At 37.6% G+C, this 17,400-nt stretch overlaps 1 protein-coding gene across 1 annotated transcript; it reads right to left on the reverse strand.

Moving 5' to 3' along the window:
* Nucleotides 1-5,744: 5,744 nt before the first annotated feature.
* On the reverse strand, nucleotides 5,745-16,885 carry sdhc (succinate dehydrogenase complex, subunit C, integral membrane protein). The gene is given in 7 exon segments (XM_020941234.2): nucleotides 5,745-5,882; nucleotides 5,884-5,940; nucleotides 6,513-6,676; nucleotides 12,145-12,206; nucleotides 13,782-13,883; nucleotides 13,963-14,034; nucleotides 16,844-16,885. Coding segments are annotated over 7 exon segments (525 nt in total). The 5' UTR covers nucleotides 16,861-16,885; the 3' UTR covers nucleotides 5,745-5,831.
* Between the last annotated feature and the right edge of the window lie 515 nt (nucleotides 16,886-17,400).

The raw sequence follows: 17,400 nt of genomic DNA on the forward strand, positions 1-17,400 counted from the left end.
ACAAGTTTTTTTAAACTTCATCCTGCTCCTTTTGAGCTCCAGGTCCCAAATATGTTCATGTACATATCACTATTTTTGTTATTGTTTTTGAATTTTGTTGTACCTGGCTCAAACAAATACATGAATAAATGAATGAACTTTTATTTGAGTAGAAATGAAGGGTTAGGGGTTAACCCAAACCCAGAGTCAGGACTAAACATGGGGAGTGTGCATGTGAGACAGACCTCTACTTTGACAGCGTTTTTGTTTAGTTGTACAATAAGTATAAAGATACTTAATTACAAATTTTCAGTACTTTTTCCACCTCTGACTAAAGGTAAAAGTAGCTGCTCACTTTAAAACTGCCACTTCTTGACATCACAAGGTGGAACAGAGCATTTTAAGCTTTGGAGATACAGACAAACTTACGATAAAATGTTTCACACAATATTGGAAGCAAAAAAGCAGCACAGTGACAAAAAGGTGTCAGGTTCAATTCCCGGAGTGGAGGGCCTTTCTGTGGAGTTTGCATGTTCTCCCTGTGTCTGGGTGAGTCTCCTTTGGGTGCTCAGTCCAAACTATAGGTGCTACTGACCAAGACCAGCGCTCAGATCTGGAGACGGGTCCCACTGCTCCTGACACACACAACCCAGAGACACTGAAGGACGGGTCAAATGCAGAGACACATTTATACAGCGAGATATTCAACTCTTCCCACTGACTGTAAAAACTGAACACACTACAAAAAAGTCAATTTATTGAACTAGGCCCGTTGCAAAAATAATATGAAAGATGGAACAGTACAGTTTGGAACTTAATATTTATCCTTATGTACAATTTCTTTGCAAAAGTGGGTTGATTTGTGCCACTTTTCTGTAATAAGCCTAGATTTGAGCTGTGGGGGGCAGAATAAATTATCTCTACAGGGACTTATTGGTTCTTTTTTTGTTCTTTATCTGCTGCAGCTGATGCTTTTTGATGATTCTGGTTTACTGGGACGTTACTGCATTATTGTGTCAGTACTACAGTATAGCTCAATCCAAATATTTTTTTATAGTCACAGGCCTATACTGAACTAAAAAGGTGAAATGTTTGTAAGAAAGTAGTCAAGTCTTATTACTGGAGACAGTTTTTATGTTTACAACTCAATTCTTGTTTTTACTGAGGTATAAGACTCAAAAATCATCAAATAATTATCATTAATTCAAACACAAGGCAAAGCAAGTGTATTTGTAGAGCACAATTGGGACACAAAGTAATTCAAAGTGATTTACAGAATAAGAAATACCTTAAAATCACAATACAAACAAATCAAAACTAACATGTCACAGCCATGGACAGACTTGTACACAAACAGAGCCCTTTTAAAGTTTGTATCCACACCAGTTTGTCAAAGCCTGATCCTGTCAGATCTCTGAAGTTCAGCAGGTTCTGGTCTGGTTAGTACTTGGATGGGAGACAGTGGGAAAATCAGGAGCCACAGGGGGGCGGCAGTAGCAAAAACTGTTGTTGTGTCCTTCGCTAAGACTAGGGATGGGCATGATTAGTCAATTAATTGATAATTGATCATTAAGAATTTCATCGATTATGTTCATTTTCAATTGACAAACCAAAAGTAGGTTGCTGCGCGTACATGTCCATTTTCCACGTCCTGTCCTGGCTGTCCGTTTTATTTTTATTTTTTTTATAAAGTGATGCAAATGTTCAGGTTTTCATTCTCTTTTATTGGGCCATTAAATTGAGCGGCTCTCGTAGCTCTCTGTGCATCAGAAGGAGCGAGACACAAACAGTCGGTCAGTCTGCAACGTACCGAAGCACAAACGTGTATTTAACGATGATTTGTACAAAAAATTCCACGCTTTCCGTTCCGTTCGAGACAAGTGGGAGGCCATGTGCACAGTGTACAAAGCAGCACATATGTTTCGGTGTCCAGTGGTGGTGTCAGGGACCTCAGAGCTCACCAGGACACCGAAAAACATGAAAAAGCTTTGCCAGGTGAGAGTAACTCAATGTTGAAGACGAGGCCCCACCTCCCAGCCCCCGTACGGTGTCCTGGTTTTGACAAACGCAAATATGGTCACACTAACCTGTATTCCACTGAGTCCTTTAGTCCGAGAGAAGCTGAACCACATCAGCACACAACAGCTGTTATTTCTTCGCTTAGTTTATGCAAATTAGCCATGCAGTTTTAAGTTTTGTTTCTGTGAGAGTTGCACAAAACTGAATGAAACACATTATAATGTCAAACGGGCTGATGTGGCTCTAGAGTCGTTACAGTTTATATGTCGTATAGTTGAGTTTATTTATGCAGATTAGTAGTGCAGATAGTAATAATAATGATGATCATTTTAAGATAAAAACGTTAATGATTAATCGATAATCGATCGTTAATTCTCCCGACACTTCACCCACACTGCCTAGTGAGAAAGTGGCGTGTGAGTGTTAGTGATGGTCAGAGGCTACAATAGTATCTTACCACCACCGAGTGTGGAGTGAATGAATAATGAACTATAAAGCGCTTTAGGAGTCTCCAAAGGTGTTAAATAAATGCAATGATTAATTAATTCATTCATTCATTAAAGTCAAGCCAGTGCAGAGACCTGGAGCACGGGACGCATGTGCTCAGACTTCCTGGTTCGAGTCAGGACCCGAGCTGCAGCATTGAGTGTTTTGAATGTTCAGGCGTCTCCAAACGAGCTGTGAGACGCTGCAGAACATCCACAAAGTCACACAGAGTTCAAATCATCAACTTTAGCACGTGAGGCAATTTCAAAGTGTATCATTGCTCACAGTTTGGCATTAAACCTTTCTATCTTCATGGAGACCAAACCAGACCATGTTACAGGTCAGATCTGTGGAGAGGCGACCCCGCTCACAGTCAGGGTGTCTGTTTTTATAGGCATTTTTTAGCTATAAAACCACCTGTAAATGAATAAATGTAAAGTCGAGCTGTTTAACATTACACTATGGAATATTTGAGGCAGAGCAATGATGTATCCATGGAAACAGGTGACGGGCCCCCAACCAAAAGTTAAAAGTTTATGGAGAAACATGAATGGAAATTTTACTTCTGAAACTTCAGAGTGGACAGCACAGTTGAGCTCCATATGTGTACAAAACAAAACACGATAAAGACATTATTAGGACCATAATCGCAAATATGAGTACTTTAATCACCTAATACAGGGGTGGGCAAACTTTTTCACTCGCGGGCCACAAAAGGTTCTAAAATTTGATGGAAGGGCCGGACCAGGAGCAAACGGATGGAGTTTTTTGGCAATCCACTTCATAAGAGAAAAAAATATCCCATGTTACTGAAATAGCCTGTAATTAAATATCATTACAAAGCATTACAACAAAATATCTGTCTTTCAAGTCCTGCAAAATTTACTATTTATTGAAATCACTTTTAAAACACTGAAAATTTTTATTAATCAAGTTCAGCATCCACCCCTGACCTAACATGTATTTATTTATTTGGTGAACTTGCAGATTTTAGTGACTGAAGGATTATTTATTTTGACTTTGAGTTTGTGTTTAGCGACGGAGCACTAACATCAGACTGAAATAAAAGAGCCCATTAGAAGACAGATTACATAAGGCATTATAATGTAGGTCACGGCTAATTTTAGAGGAGCTTTCACACCACTAACAAGTGTGCACTAAATAGGTCACGTTTCACTTTTCACTCACCACCAAAACACAGTGAAACCACTTCTACACACTGACCACGAGCTGAAATCCAACCAGTTGTCTTGAATAGTTACAATAATTCACTTAAACTCATTATCGATGTTTTATTCTGTATAAAAACTACACAAAACATGACTTAAAAGAAGGAAAATATAACTCAAATATAAGAAGTAGTGCCTCAAAATGTGATACTATTTTACTTTACTGTACCAGAACAATGTGGTGTTTAGATAGGAAGGGCATCTGGTTTAAATGTACAGTATGTATGTTACTAGAGTCGGCATGTCATCTGCATAACTCCACTGAAATGTAAAGTTAAAACCATACTTGGGAACATTGTCCAGGGCAACAGGAGTTTTATGCCATACTGTGGAATATTTTTAGCCTGATTCATCAGCCGGTTTCACTTCGTAGAAACCGTCTGACCTTGCAGCATTAGGATTTGTTTGCTCAACCGTAGGCGAGTACTTTTTTATTCAACCAATCACTGCTGTTTGGCCGTGACATATGTAATGCACCAAATCCCGTAGGAAGAAGTTCAATAACGTCTTTCCCCTTGAGAAAATTCACCAAACATTCTCTTTATTGCGGCTTTAAATCCTCGATCTCGGGAATCGTTGACAACACAGCTCTTCGTTGATTGGCTGGTGCCCAAACTCGCACTTCCAGGTTTTTTGCAAACTGTCTCTAGTGTATTCTGATTCCTGACCTAGTCGCTGGAGAGAAATGGAATTTGAGCAGAGGCACTAGGTGGCACCAGCCTGGCTACAATATTTTAGCCAAACAAACAACATTTCCATGGAAACAAGCAGGAGCCGGCCCTTGTCCAGGTCACATTAGAGTCAGATTTGTGGAGATGCAAGCCCACTCACATTAAAGATGCATTTTTCATTGCTTCACACTTTAAAATGTTTTTTGGGGGTATGACGTTACTTACGGAGTCCTTAAAAATGTGTATAATACCATATTTTTTGGACTATAAGTCACACTTTTTTCATGGTTTGGGTGGTCCTGTGACTTATATTCTGGTGCAACTTCTATATTAAAATTTTCAGACTGACAGCCATGAGAGGCTCCAGTCTTGTATGTCAGTATCAAGTACTATTACTCCTGTATCACTCACTTCACTCTACTGCATGTCTCCTGCAGAAAAAAGCCGCCGTCTTAATAGTGAAATATTCAGCCAAAAACGGTAATCGAGCAGCAGAAAGAAAGTTTGGAGTGAGCGAGAAACTTGTGAGGGACTGGAGAAAAGTGGAGATGGAGAACACAGCTTCACGGGAACCGGGCGGGTGCAGCTTTCCTGGAAGTCACTGGATGAATCTACAAAGCCTGGACTTCAGTGACACCGAAACCATCCTGTCGGGATTCAGAAAGGCTGGAATAATTCTAACTGGCGGTGCTCTGTTTACATCATGGATCTATGGTTTATCTCTGGAGGTTCGCGCAGAACTGACAGGATGTAGAATTGAATAGATTGTGATTTGGAGTGAGATGGAGAGTTTGATAAGCTTATGTCATGTTGTTTATGCTACAATTATCTGAATAACTGTTCATATGTTACGTTAACATATTAACACCTTTTAAGTCTGTTGTTCTCTCTTCTATTGTTATTACTAGAACTTGCATTTCAAGATTAAATGTCAGTTCCTGGTCTCTGATGTTATAAAACACATTTCTCCCAAAAAGTGCGACTTATATGTTTTTTTCTTCTTCATTACGCAATTTTTGGCTGGTGCGACTTATACTCCGGAGCGATTTATAGTCCAGAAAATACGGTAATTAATATATTAATATGATAACATTTGCACAACTCAAATAATATGCAGCTATATACATAAATATGATTAAAATACCAGATACTGAAACCAAAATGTGCTTCTGAATTTAAGCCATTTTTAGTTAAAGGTTCTATATTATGCAAAATACGAGCCCTTTAACAGAAAAAAAGTGTAAATACAGATAGATAAATAATAAATCAAACCTTGCTGAATAGTGAACCCAAGATTTGTTTCTGAATTCAAGCCATTTTAAATCCACAGTGAACCAAAAGACCCACGCCACACACCAGGTAAAGTGCCGTATATATTTTAATGTACAATAAAGACAGACCACGATAGAGAGAGATTTCCGTGTGTGTGAGGACGACTTTTTTTTCTTCAGAGGAGGAAGGCCACGGCGACGGAGGTGAGCACCGACAGCCCGATCACCTGTGTAGCCCGTGCGGTACACCTCCGGGATCTTAAAGCCTTTTCCAATGTCCCACCACTGAAATCACCCAAAACACAAGAGGAGAGGAGAATGAGAAAGGGCCTGTGCTCGGGAACGTGGGCAAATAAGAAGTGTTTTCTTAGTAAAATAGGCAAACACTGAGATATTGAAAAAGCAGCAGTGAATTTAAAATGGTTAAAAGGACAGTTATGGGTTGTGTGAGGATTTATTCATAATAGTGGTGAGTAAATGTCAGGTTTAAAGGAGGAGAGAGGATGAACTTAAAAATCAGATAAACATGACTTCAATAAATTATACTGTTTATTTGGGATGGTTAAGGTTGTTTTTTTTTTTTTTTTTCGCAGATACCAATATTCAATCTTAACGGAGCTAAATTAGTTCTCATGAAATTTTTTGAGTTCACAAAGTCAGAAAGACTTTGTTGCTTTTCTCTAAACTGAGTTTGGTCTTAAAATGTTCATATTAAATCGCTCCACATGATTCTGTTGTTTTTATTTCACTGCTTTGTCCATAAATCTCTGCTCTGCTCCAAATTCGCTCATAACTGCCCTCCTTGTGAACTTTATATGTGAGTGGGGCCGAGCGCTACGGGTCGACTTGAGTCTCACCAGGTGGCGGATGCCGTTGTAGGTGTGGTAGGAGACGGGGAACGCGATGCCGATCTTTGCCAGAGCGATGAGCGCCGGGCCCACCCACAGAGAGTGGATGAGGTCCAGGTAATACGGGTAGTTTCCGGGTAACACCAGAGCGCACGCTGCAAACGCTGAGATCGCTGCGGAGAGACAGAGGAAGAAAGGGAAACATGTAAGAAATAAAAGACTACAAACATGGTGGCATTAGAGAGATTGTAATAAAGGTCCTACATTACACAAAATTGACCCTTTGAGCTTTAAACCATGTTCTAATGGTGTTACCTCATCAAAAACAGACGTGGAGTTGTGTTTTGTTTCATTCACACATGTCTGAGTCACTCTTTATTACTAGTCTGTCTGCTGGGGATAGGCATCCAATTAAACTTTCTTAATCAATCGTCAGGAGAATAAATGTTCGATTTCTGAGTAATCATTAACGTTTTATATTAAAATGATCATCATTATTATTACTATTACTAATCTGTATAAATAAACTCAACTTTATAACATATAAATCATAAACACTCTAGAACCACATCAGCCCGTTTAACATGTGTTTAATGCAGCTTTGACACATTTGTTGACGTTTTACAAAAACAAAACTTAAAACCACATGACTCATTTACATAGACTAAAAGCTGGTCTTAGCTCAGTTCTTTATTTAACAGTTATTTGACTCACTTTATTGATGTTATTCACTTTATTTATTTTGGCTCCTGTTATGTTATGAAAGACTGAAAAGTGTTTGTCTTTTGGATGCATGTGCACTCAACTTTATGTTGCAGTAACCGGGATACTGTGTATACATGCTGCAGTATCCTGGTTACTATCAAAATATACCAGCTACAGTATACAGATACTGCCTTATTTGGGATACAGTAACCGGGATACTGCGTATGTGCACCATAACAAAACCGGGATACTCCAAAAACCCGCTCATACCCAGGACACTGATGTGCTGTAAACACACTCACTGAGTGGAACAGTGTCTCCAAGGAGCCAGAGTCCAAACGTGGGACTGTGAGGTCGAGACTCCAGTGTTAGTGTCAGACGCAGCCTCACCTCTTACGCTACACACAGCAACCTACATTTGGTTTGTCATTTAAAATGAACGTGATCGGCAAAATTCTTAATGATCAATTATCGATTAGTCGACAAATCATGCCCATCCATACTGTCTACATCTCCAAAGCTCAAAACTCTCCGTTCCACCTTGTGATGTCGTGAAGAGGTAATTTTCGAAATAACAGATTGGATCATTTCATACATGGAATTATCAGTCTATTAATCTGAAAATGAGCTCTTCACGACATCACAAGGTGGAACAGAGTGTTTTCAGAAGAACTCTAAATGCCTAAATGTGCAAGGTTTGTGTGTTAAACATGTGTGAATGAAACAAAACACAACTCCAGGTCTGTTTGAGATGAGTTAACTACATTAGAGCAAAGATCAGAAAATAGCAAAATATGAGCCCATTAAGAAACTACAATCGTTGCCATAGCACTTAACAAATCAAAACGCTCTTATCTTTCCAGTGTTAAAAAGTCCTCATAATGGCTCCTATGAAGTGTAGCATTAATATTTTAGAAGCCAATTAATTTGAGACACATTCAGGTCTGAACAAAAAAAGAAAGAAAAAAAAAAAACAGTTGAAATGCTCTTGACTCGTGACCTCCATTAACATTGTTCTGTGCTGTTTAAAATGGACCAGAGCGGCCTTCCTGCCTCCCTCTCTCCTCTCGCTTTGATAAAACAAAGTGCCTCATGTGGGTCACCGCAGTAAAACTATCAGAGCGGGAAAAGTGTGGGGCCAGGCCGGACTAAACTTCACTAAATGATTGTGGCAGTGATCAATACAGAAGCGTCAGAAAAAGCAGTGAGAGGGCCTGCGGACGCTTTCAGATCTATCCAAATGTGACGATGCGCAGATTAGAAACAACTCGACCGGGAACGCGACGACTGGGCGAGAGGGGAGAGCCCTGCCAGTTTGGTCCATAAAATACACTTATTTCATTATTATTGATACAAATTACCAATAGAAGTAACCTGCTTGTTTCTATGAACGTCTCTGTTCTGCCTGGAATGTTCCACAGTGTGACATTAAACAGCTCTACTTTACATTTACTCAATTACAGCTGGTTTCATAGCTCAAAAACACCTCGAAAAACATTCTAATAGTGAGTGGGGTCGCCTCTCCACAGATCTGACCTGTAACTTGGTCAGGTTTGGTCTCCGTGAAGAGAGAAAAGTTTAATGCCACACTGTAAAACATTCCAGACAAAGCAAAAACAAAAGCACTGTCAAAAGCAGCGTCAAAACTATGTCCATTTTTTGCGCTCCGTTTGTGCTGCATAAAGTTTTGTTTGTGTTGATTTAGTTTTGGAGATATTAATGATTCTTTTATAGGTCAAACTGGGGTCAGCCAACCCCCCCGAAAGCTTCAAAATGCTCTAAAACGGCGCAAAATGGGGTCAATTGTTTATGCTTCGTTAGTGCTGTTTTGTGCTGCAAAAAGTTTCATTTGTGCGATTATGGTTCTTAAGATATCATGGTTAGTTTAATTTCTATCATGATTTCACTTACGTTATATGTTCCATTGTATAAGAATGTAAGTCTCTACTAGCCCAAAATAAATACAATAAAAATAAAAAAATAAAAAAAGATTAACAGTTTTATTTTTTGTCATCCAGCCCCTCAAAATAGCCTGTTAAATAGCCTCAAAACAAGCAGAAAATTTTTATGAAACTTTCATATTTTGTTTGTGCTGTGACTGTTTTCATGTGTGCTAGTCTATTTCTAAAATTATTTTTGCAGAAATGATATGACGTCATTTCCTCTCAGCAGACGGCGGCGGCTTTAGCAAAACTCAGCAAAACTAGTGAAGATAAACGATCTCAGCCTGTGGAAAATCTGTATCAGTCTTTAGTAACTCGCTTTTGATTCATATTTTATATAATAATACAGACTTTTCCACAGGCTCAGATCGTTTATCTTCACTAGATTTGTGGAGTTTTGCTAAAGCCTGTCCATCCTGCCCAAACTTGCCCATCAGCTGAGAGGAAATGAAATCTAAATAATACAATAATAAATTATAATTTCAGAAATACACTAGCACAAATGAAAACTGTCACAGCACAAACAAAATACAAATATTTCGTATAATTTTCTTACTGTTTTGAGGTTGTTTAACATTTTGAGGGGCTGGATGATGCCATGGGCCGAAAATAAAACTGCTAAAATCTTAAGAACCATAATCGCACAAACTAAACTTTCTGCAGCACAAACGAAGCATAAACGATTGACCCCATTTTGGGACATTGGGAAACATTTTGAAGCTTCCTGGGGGGTTGGCTGACCTCAGTTTGACCTATAAAACAATCATTAATATCTCAAACTAAAGCACACAAATGAAACTTTTTGCAGTACAAACAAAGCACAAACAATAGACATAGTTTTGTGTATGTGTGTGTTTGATGGGAGACCAACTTCATGGAGGTTTTGACGGACCCTCCACCAGAAACTAAAAAGTTACACAATGCACCTTTAAGAATTATGCCCCAAAAACTATTCACAATGTATAATATGGGAAAAAAAGATGAGAATGGATGTCAGTTTGGTTCATAAAATACACTTATTTCATTATTATTGATGCAAATTACCAGTGGGCCCGGTCAAGCAGAAGTAAACAACAAGGCCAAAAATTCAAGTTAATGCATCTGATATAAAAATGTATTGAACAGATACATATGTACTCTAGTTTATGAAACTGTTGACCTTTTTTCTGTACCATTTTTGGTTCTAAAGTTCCATACGTTTTAAACAGACCATGTATGAAACATGGAACAAAAATTATTTCCCAAATTTCAAAGACCTGCAAATCATGTAAATAAATGGATGTATTTCATCATATCTTGTGTTATTCCATCTTTGAACTGTTGATGATGGTACATGATTTAAAAAAAAATAAAGTATTTAAAATGATAAAAAATTTGCTTGGAAAGGACTGACATATTTTATAAAATTGTTTCCTTTCATTTTGAAGTAATATTAAAGTATTCAGAAGAAAAAAGCTGACAAATTATTCAAAATCCTGCACCTTCTACTTGTTTGCACAATTTTCCCTCCGTTACTTTTCCCTCCGTTACCATGACCTTTCTTCATAAAAAAATCTCATGACTCAAAAAGTTAGAGGTTTTTCAACCTAATCTTGTACCATATGGTAGAAAACTATATGAAGCAAATATTCAAACCAGTTTGTTAAGGATATGTAAGTGAGAACCACTAGTTATCACTGTTTGGATTTATTGCCCAAAAAGTGTTGCATATTTCATTCCCTCCGTTACCGACATGAGTTTTTAAATTTTTTGTCAACAACTTGAAAGAATATCACAGGTTTAACTTGACCCTGTTGGAGTGTAACTCTTTCCTACATTCTGATACTTTACTTATTTCAATAGTCCCTCTAGTTTCTGAATAAGAGACATTTGAATGTAAAAAATCTGCCCCTGTTTCCCTCCGTTACCACTTGACCGGACCCACTAGAAGTTGAGTTGGTAGGGAGGCTGGTCACTATAACACATTTTAAAGTTTGAAGTAAAAATATAGATAAGAACAAGAGCGATAACAGCAAATAAAATACGATTCCAGCTCCCACAGATGAATACTGTCGTTGTGTCCTTGGGCAAGACACTTAACCCACCTCACCCACCCAGTGTCGAGTAGGAGTGTGTGTGTGTGAATGTCTGTTTGGTTCGTTGTTATAAAGCTCTGAGTGCCTTGGAGGTGGAAAAGCGCTGTATAAAAATGTGACCAAACACAGATCAGAATACAGACGATAAACAACAGTACTGAAACCAAACCATGCAGCAGAATTCTCCCTCAAAAACAAATCTAAAATGTAAAATATGGTTAAAAAACACAAGCTGTAATAAATAAAAAAACAAAATGCAACACATAAGTAGTTAGTCTGTGTATATAATGAGCTATAGAAGTTTATAATTCAGCTCTCTACAGCTCGAAACTCATCGTAGAACCGAGAAAGAACCAATATTTTCACACTCGTGTAAAGAAAAAGCGCCCACGTAAATACTGACCCACAAAATCTATTGTCCCATATAAAAACGCTATATAAACTGACCCATTATTATTATTTAGTTGATATAGAACTTACCGTGACAGCTCTATTGTTGTAATGTCGTAACATTGCACAAAATCAATTGGCAGAAATATGTTTAGGTGGTAATAATAAAATAAAACTAAAGATAAAACACTAAGGATAGAAATATTTATCAGGAGATTCCAAAACCAATGATAATGTATGAACTCTGAACTAGTTTCTATGGAATTCTCAAAAAAAATGAAGTGGTTTCTTATTTTGTACATTATTGAAGTCACTCAAAATCCTAATTTCATGGTTTCAGCTGTCTCTCATTTCCAATTTCCAATCGTCTTTGGCATCGCTCCTGACTTTTCATCATTATTTAGAATGAGAACACAAAAAAAAAAAACACAAAATAAGATCTTCCTGAGCCCATTTCCGAAGCACACACTGAACTGTATTTCTGTCACTTTTTTCTCTGGGTTAAAATAAGAGACTTTGGTCACTTACCTCCACTGAGAGCGACTCCCGTTCCTCTGTGTGTGACGGACATCATCATCGGGACGGACCATCTGCAACACAAAAAGGCTCATTTAAAGACAACTGATGCCAGGATCTACCAGTTATTTTGGCTATTTATGAGGAATTTATTATCATCAGCATTTAAATTGAGCTGCTGTGACGAGACACACTATTTTGCTTTTCGGGAAATCTCCTGCCGTCCTTTAATATCTCAGTGGTTTCATGAGGTTTTAGGATTTCTTAAACTGGAAAAGATTAATATTCCAACTAAGCCCAATGAAGAAAAATGTGAACAGAAATAGGGTTCGTTTATGGAACACTGCAAATCATTAAAAACTCTGCCTTTGAACTGACCACCTACTTTCTTCTTTCTTCCTCTATCCCTTTAGCTTTATGATTTTATTTTTCATTATTAGGGCTGTCGCGGTTAGGGAATTTCTCCTGTGGTGCGGTATAGCAGCCCAACAGCGCGATATGCAACGATATCACACCCCCTCCCCCACCCCACATCTCTCGGAGTTACAATATTTTCAGCGGCACTGAAAACTTTCCAATGATGTGCTTGTTTCGCAGATGCACATGTACCTTGGTTGTCGTGTGGATATAGTGTGTGTAGTGGGAGAATTAACATTTGGCTTTGGAACAAGTGCTGCCCCATCTCTCCAGCTCTCACTGTGGCAGCTCGGGTCAGAGTCCTGCACCAGGTCGGGTCAGAGTCCTGCACCAGGTCGGGTACCCTTGGACTTAAAAGATAGAGCCCCTAGCACAAGCACGCAGAGTAGGTGTTCACAAAGCACGATCACGATGCACTTAACTCCGTGCGGTGCAGAGTTCCGCCCTGGTCTTTTCGCCTGCGGTCACCCGACAGTCTACGTGGGCGCACCTGGGTTAGTCCTGAGTTAGTCCTGAGTTAGTCCTGGGTTAGTCCTGGGTACGGGCGGTAACAGGTGGAATGTTAACAGGTCCAGGTGGGTGCGGGTCTCTAAAAATGGACCGGACTCTGGGTTGGGTCACGTTGGTCATGTGCGATGATCGCGCTGGGTCTCTTAGTACCACGGTGATTCATTTTTGTGGTTACTGCGACAGCCCTATTCATTTTTTATTTTTTTATTATTAATTGCTGGCCTTTATTTAATTTTTGATCAGATCTGGATTTGACACTTCGTATTTAGATGGTGGTTTTGAAAATAAGAAAAATGTAAAAGGAAAAAAAAAAGAATTGTAAATCTTGTATGAATACAGCCAAAACCACACACAAAAATGTCAGTTTGCTGTTCTTATGATGATAATGAGGCAGACAAACCTGCTCCAGTGAGATTGTGAGACATGTGACGTAGCATTTTATATTTATGTATGTGCAAATGCTATAATTATCTCTTTCTGTAACATTGTGTAAAGGCTATACAAAGTGCTTCATGTTGCTATTAAAATCTTAATTAAAATGTTAAATGTAATATGGCTCATTTGATTTCATTTACTCAATCAAGAAGCTTTTATTTGACTTGAAAGTTTACCTTGAAAAAACACACATTTCTCATTAAGTAAGACTTTAATTTAAACTGTCTGTAATCAGAGCCGGACAAATTTATGCTTGAAAGGGCTTTTCTAATCCGCGCTGTACTCACTGGTAGATGGTGAGGTGAGGGGACAGGGGTCGGTTCAGTCTGGCGTTTTTGGCCCAGAATTTGTTCATTTCCTCTTTGGCTGTGGTCCCCATCGGAGCAGCACTGAAACCAGAGAAGAAGAAGAGATTAGAAACAAAAGCATAGTCTTAATAAAATCATATCTTAATCACAACAAACTGACTGTCTGCAGACGAGGGGGGAGAGCTGGAGAGAGGGGGATCTGGACAGACACACCCCCTGTCGAGCCAATGACCTGAAAAATAAAGGATATACAATTAAAACAAGCCAAGACAATGCAGAACTATGACAAACTGATGAAGAGAAGAGGTAGAGCACGTCACTGGGTCATAGAAAAGTTTAAAAATAACAGTACAGGTGCTCTACGAGGGTCAAGTTGAAATCTCAGCAGAATGTAGCCTTTAGTGGAAAATGTAAAAATGGGGAAGGTACAAACTTGAGGCACACAGACGGAAAATATTAAAAGTCCTTCATTACACAGACGGAACGCCATTTTTACATTTTTCAGCAAGAGCTACATTCTGCTCATCTATAAAAGTGATGGAAAGTATCAGCAACATTACAGCGCAAAAATATATACAGAGTTATTTGAGAGAATGTATATTTTGACATAGAAACTTTGCGGCATCAGGATTATTCTAGGGATGTAACAATGTCAAAATCCTGATATATTTTCAGGATATGCATCTCACAGGTCGATATTTAATTTTTTTATTTGTTTCATTCATGAAAGATGAAAACAAACTAATTATGTTTCATGCATCAGTGTGAAGTAAAAGGAGCAGAAAGAAGTTTAGAGTTGTAATATCTGCCCCCTTTTCACACAAAGTTAAAGATTTCTAACCCTTCAGCAGTTCCAACTACATTTATAAGCAAATTATTTAGGTGACACAATATTAAATACTTGTTAATTAACACGAAAGGACAGTTCATACTTTTTAGCATATCATCTTTGACATTTCTTTTAAATACTTGAATAGATTTTGAAGCTTTCAGTTTTCATTTAGACTCTTCCATAAGCTCACACCTTTGATTGAAACACATTTTGCTCATTGTTGTTGTTCTGAACCTGGGTTTTTTAAAGATTTCAATTCCTTTCAAATTATAATAACTTTCTCTCTTTGTAAATTTTCTTTGGAGATTGGTGGGCAAGATCTGCTTTGTACATTTTTTTTAATATGAAGTTCTACCAATACACTGAATTTCAGTATCTTTAATTGTATAAATCTTGAGTTTGTTGAGTCTGTATCCAGGATTTTTACACCTCTTTCCAGTAAAAGGAAAACTGGATTAACAAAAGTTTTACAAGCACTTCCCCAAACTTCAATACAAATAGGTCAAATATGGAACAATCAATGAATTATGCAACAAATACAATGCACTCCTACTTAATGACTCTTTTGCCTTATGTAACACAGCTGTTACTTGTGATAATTTAATTTTGACATAATCAATATTGGATTTCCATGTCAGATGTTCATCGATCATAACACACACACACATATTTACTGAGATATTTTGTACTAACAAAACTGCGAATATGCCTATGTTTTTTTTTTTTAAAAGCTGTTGGTACTGTTACAATATGAAGACTTAACATTTAAAAGTGCTTCATAACAGTTATTTTTTCATGTCGTCTACACTGACAACAGCAAAGGATCATGGTCTATGTAGTTCCCTCTGTTTTATAGCTATTGCTGCAAGAGGAAAGGCAAGTTGTATTTGTGTAGTACAGTTCACACACAAAAGTAATTCAAAGCGCTTTACAGAATAAGAAAGACATTAAAATCTAGGGGTGTGCAAAAATATCAAAATATCGATATATCGTATCGTTTAATGTCATGATACAGTATTGATATCGTGGGCTGCTGTATTGATATATCGCCAACAGTATATTTTTGGTATTTTTTACAGAATTATTGTGTCACAGCGCTACAGATTTGTTGTTTGTTTAGTGGAAGGAAACTCATTTATGCAACACATTTGACATTTTCACAGTTTTTATTATTAAAATGTTAGTGTTTCATATTCACTTTGCACAAGAAGTGGTTTAATAAGACTTTTAGTCACAATTTAGCCATTATTTTTTTATTGAATCATATCGAATCGATTTGAAATATATCGTATCGAATTGTATTGAATCGAAAGCTCACTGTTTCAAGATATGTATCGTATCGTGGCCCATGTATCGAGGTATGTATCGTATCGGCAACTTCTTAATGATACCCAGCCCTATTAAAATCCCAAAATAAAAACATTGGAATCAGCATAACTCTTCATTTAAGCAAAGACACTCATAATTCAATATAATGTAATGGTCTGCAATATTTCGGTTATTATTCCATCCTATTCTGGTTTCTTTTGACTTTTTAGTGGTATTTACGTTCACCGGGTAGAATTACAGCACTACATATAGATTGTATTCATAATTATCATATTAAATAAAGGCGTGGACACATTCTAGCGCCAACTATTTCAACATAGCCACTTCCTACTTCGATTTAGTTTGAAATTATTACAATCTTTTGACGTAGCGTTTGTCCATTGACGTAGCCATTCTGTGACAAAGCCAGTCTCCTTTTGGACCAATAAATTAATTAGTTCAGAATCCAAAAATATAAATAATACAATAATAAAAGTGCACGTTTTGTAATGAGAGATCTGGGGGCAGAGTTCAACTATGCAGAGATTAAAAGACATCTACTACTGTTATTATACCTGAAAGAAACTGGATATTTTCTTAATCACATGCCACCTCTTGATATATAAGTTTAACTATGATTCCGTAGGCAAAAATAGTTCTAAATCCATTAATCCGGCTTTAAAATCCTTTTACTGCTCTCGGTGCAGATTCGGTTAGCATTAGCTTTAGCCACATCGTGTTTTTCTTTACGATAACCTAAAAACAAACTCTAGCGCGCCGTTACCGTGATGACAAGCAGCGCAAAGATGGTCTAAACACTGTGTCTAACATGTCACATTCACAGAGAAGCTGAAAGAGAATAAAACCAGAAAGAAAACGACACGAGCAGAGACGCACTGACCTTAAAAGCAGCGCCATGTTGGAAGTATTCTTAGCGGAAGTGACGCAGCGGATGTTGTTATCAGCCAGAGGTGTGAGGAAGGTCATTCTCGGTCAAAGGAAATGAAAAGAAATATATTTATTATCTAACTATTTAAACTTTTATTGGACACGTCTGTGAGGGTACTTTCATGAACAGGAAAACCTTTTTAAATGTCTCTGTGAGTCCACTTGAAAATATAGTTAGTTCAGATGTTTTACAAGGATGTTTCTGACAACTAAATGCAGTTATTCCATTCAAAATAAGATCAAATAAATGGCAAATGCCGATTCAGAATTTATTAGTATTTCTATTTAAACAACTTTCTACTTAAACAAGTGAAGATTAGGCATAAATAATTATAAAATTATGCAACTTTGTCTTAAGCAAATTTTAATAATTTAGTGGCTGTAGTCATGATGAAAATAACAAGCCAAGTCCACACCACAGACTGTAGACCTATATATAAATCAACATATGTAGTATGTCAATTAAGCCCTGATGAAGACCAGTTAAAGTTGAAACATGTTGGCTTTGGC

Source organism: Boleophthalmus pectinirostris, unplaced genomic scaffold (assembly GCF_026225935.1).
Source record: "Boleophthalmus pectinirostris isolate CB_2022bp ecotype Guang Dong unplaced genomic scaffold, ASM2622593v1 HiC_scaffold_16, whole genome shotgun sequence".
In the NCBI taxonomy this organism is placed as follows: domain Eukaryota; kingdom Metazoa; phylum Chordata; class Actinopteri; order Gobiiformes; family Gobiidae; genus Boleophthalmus; species Boleophthalmus pectinirostris.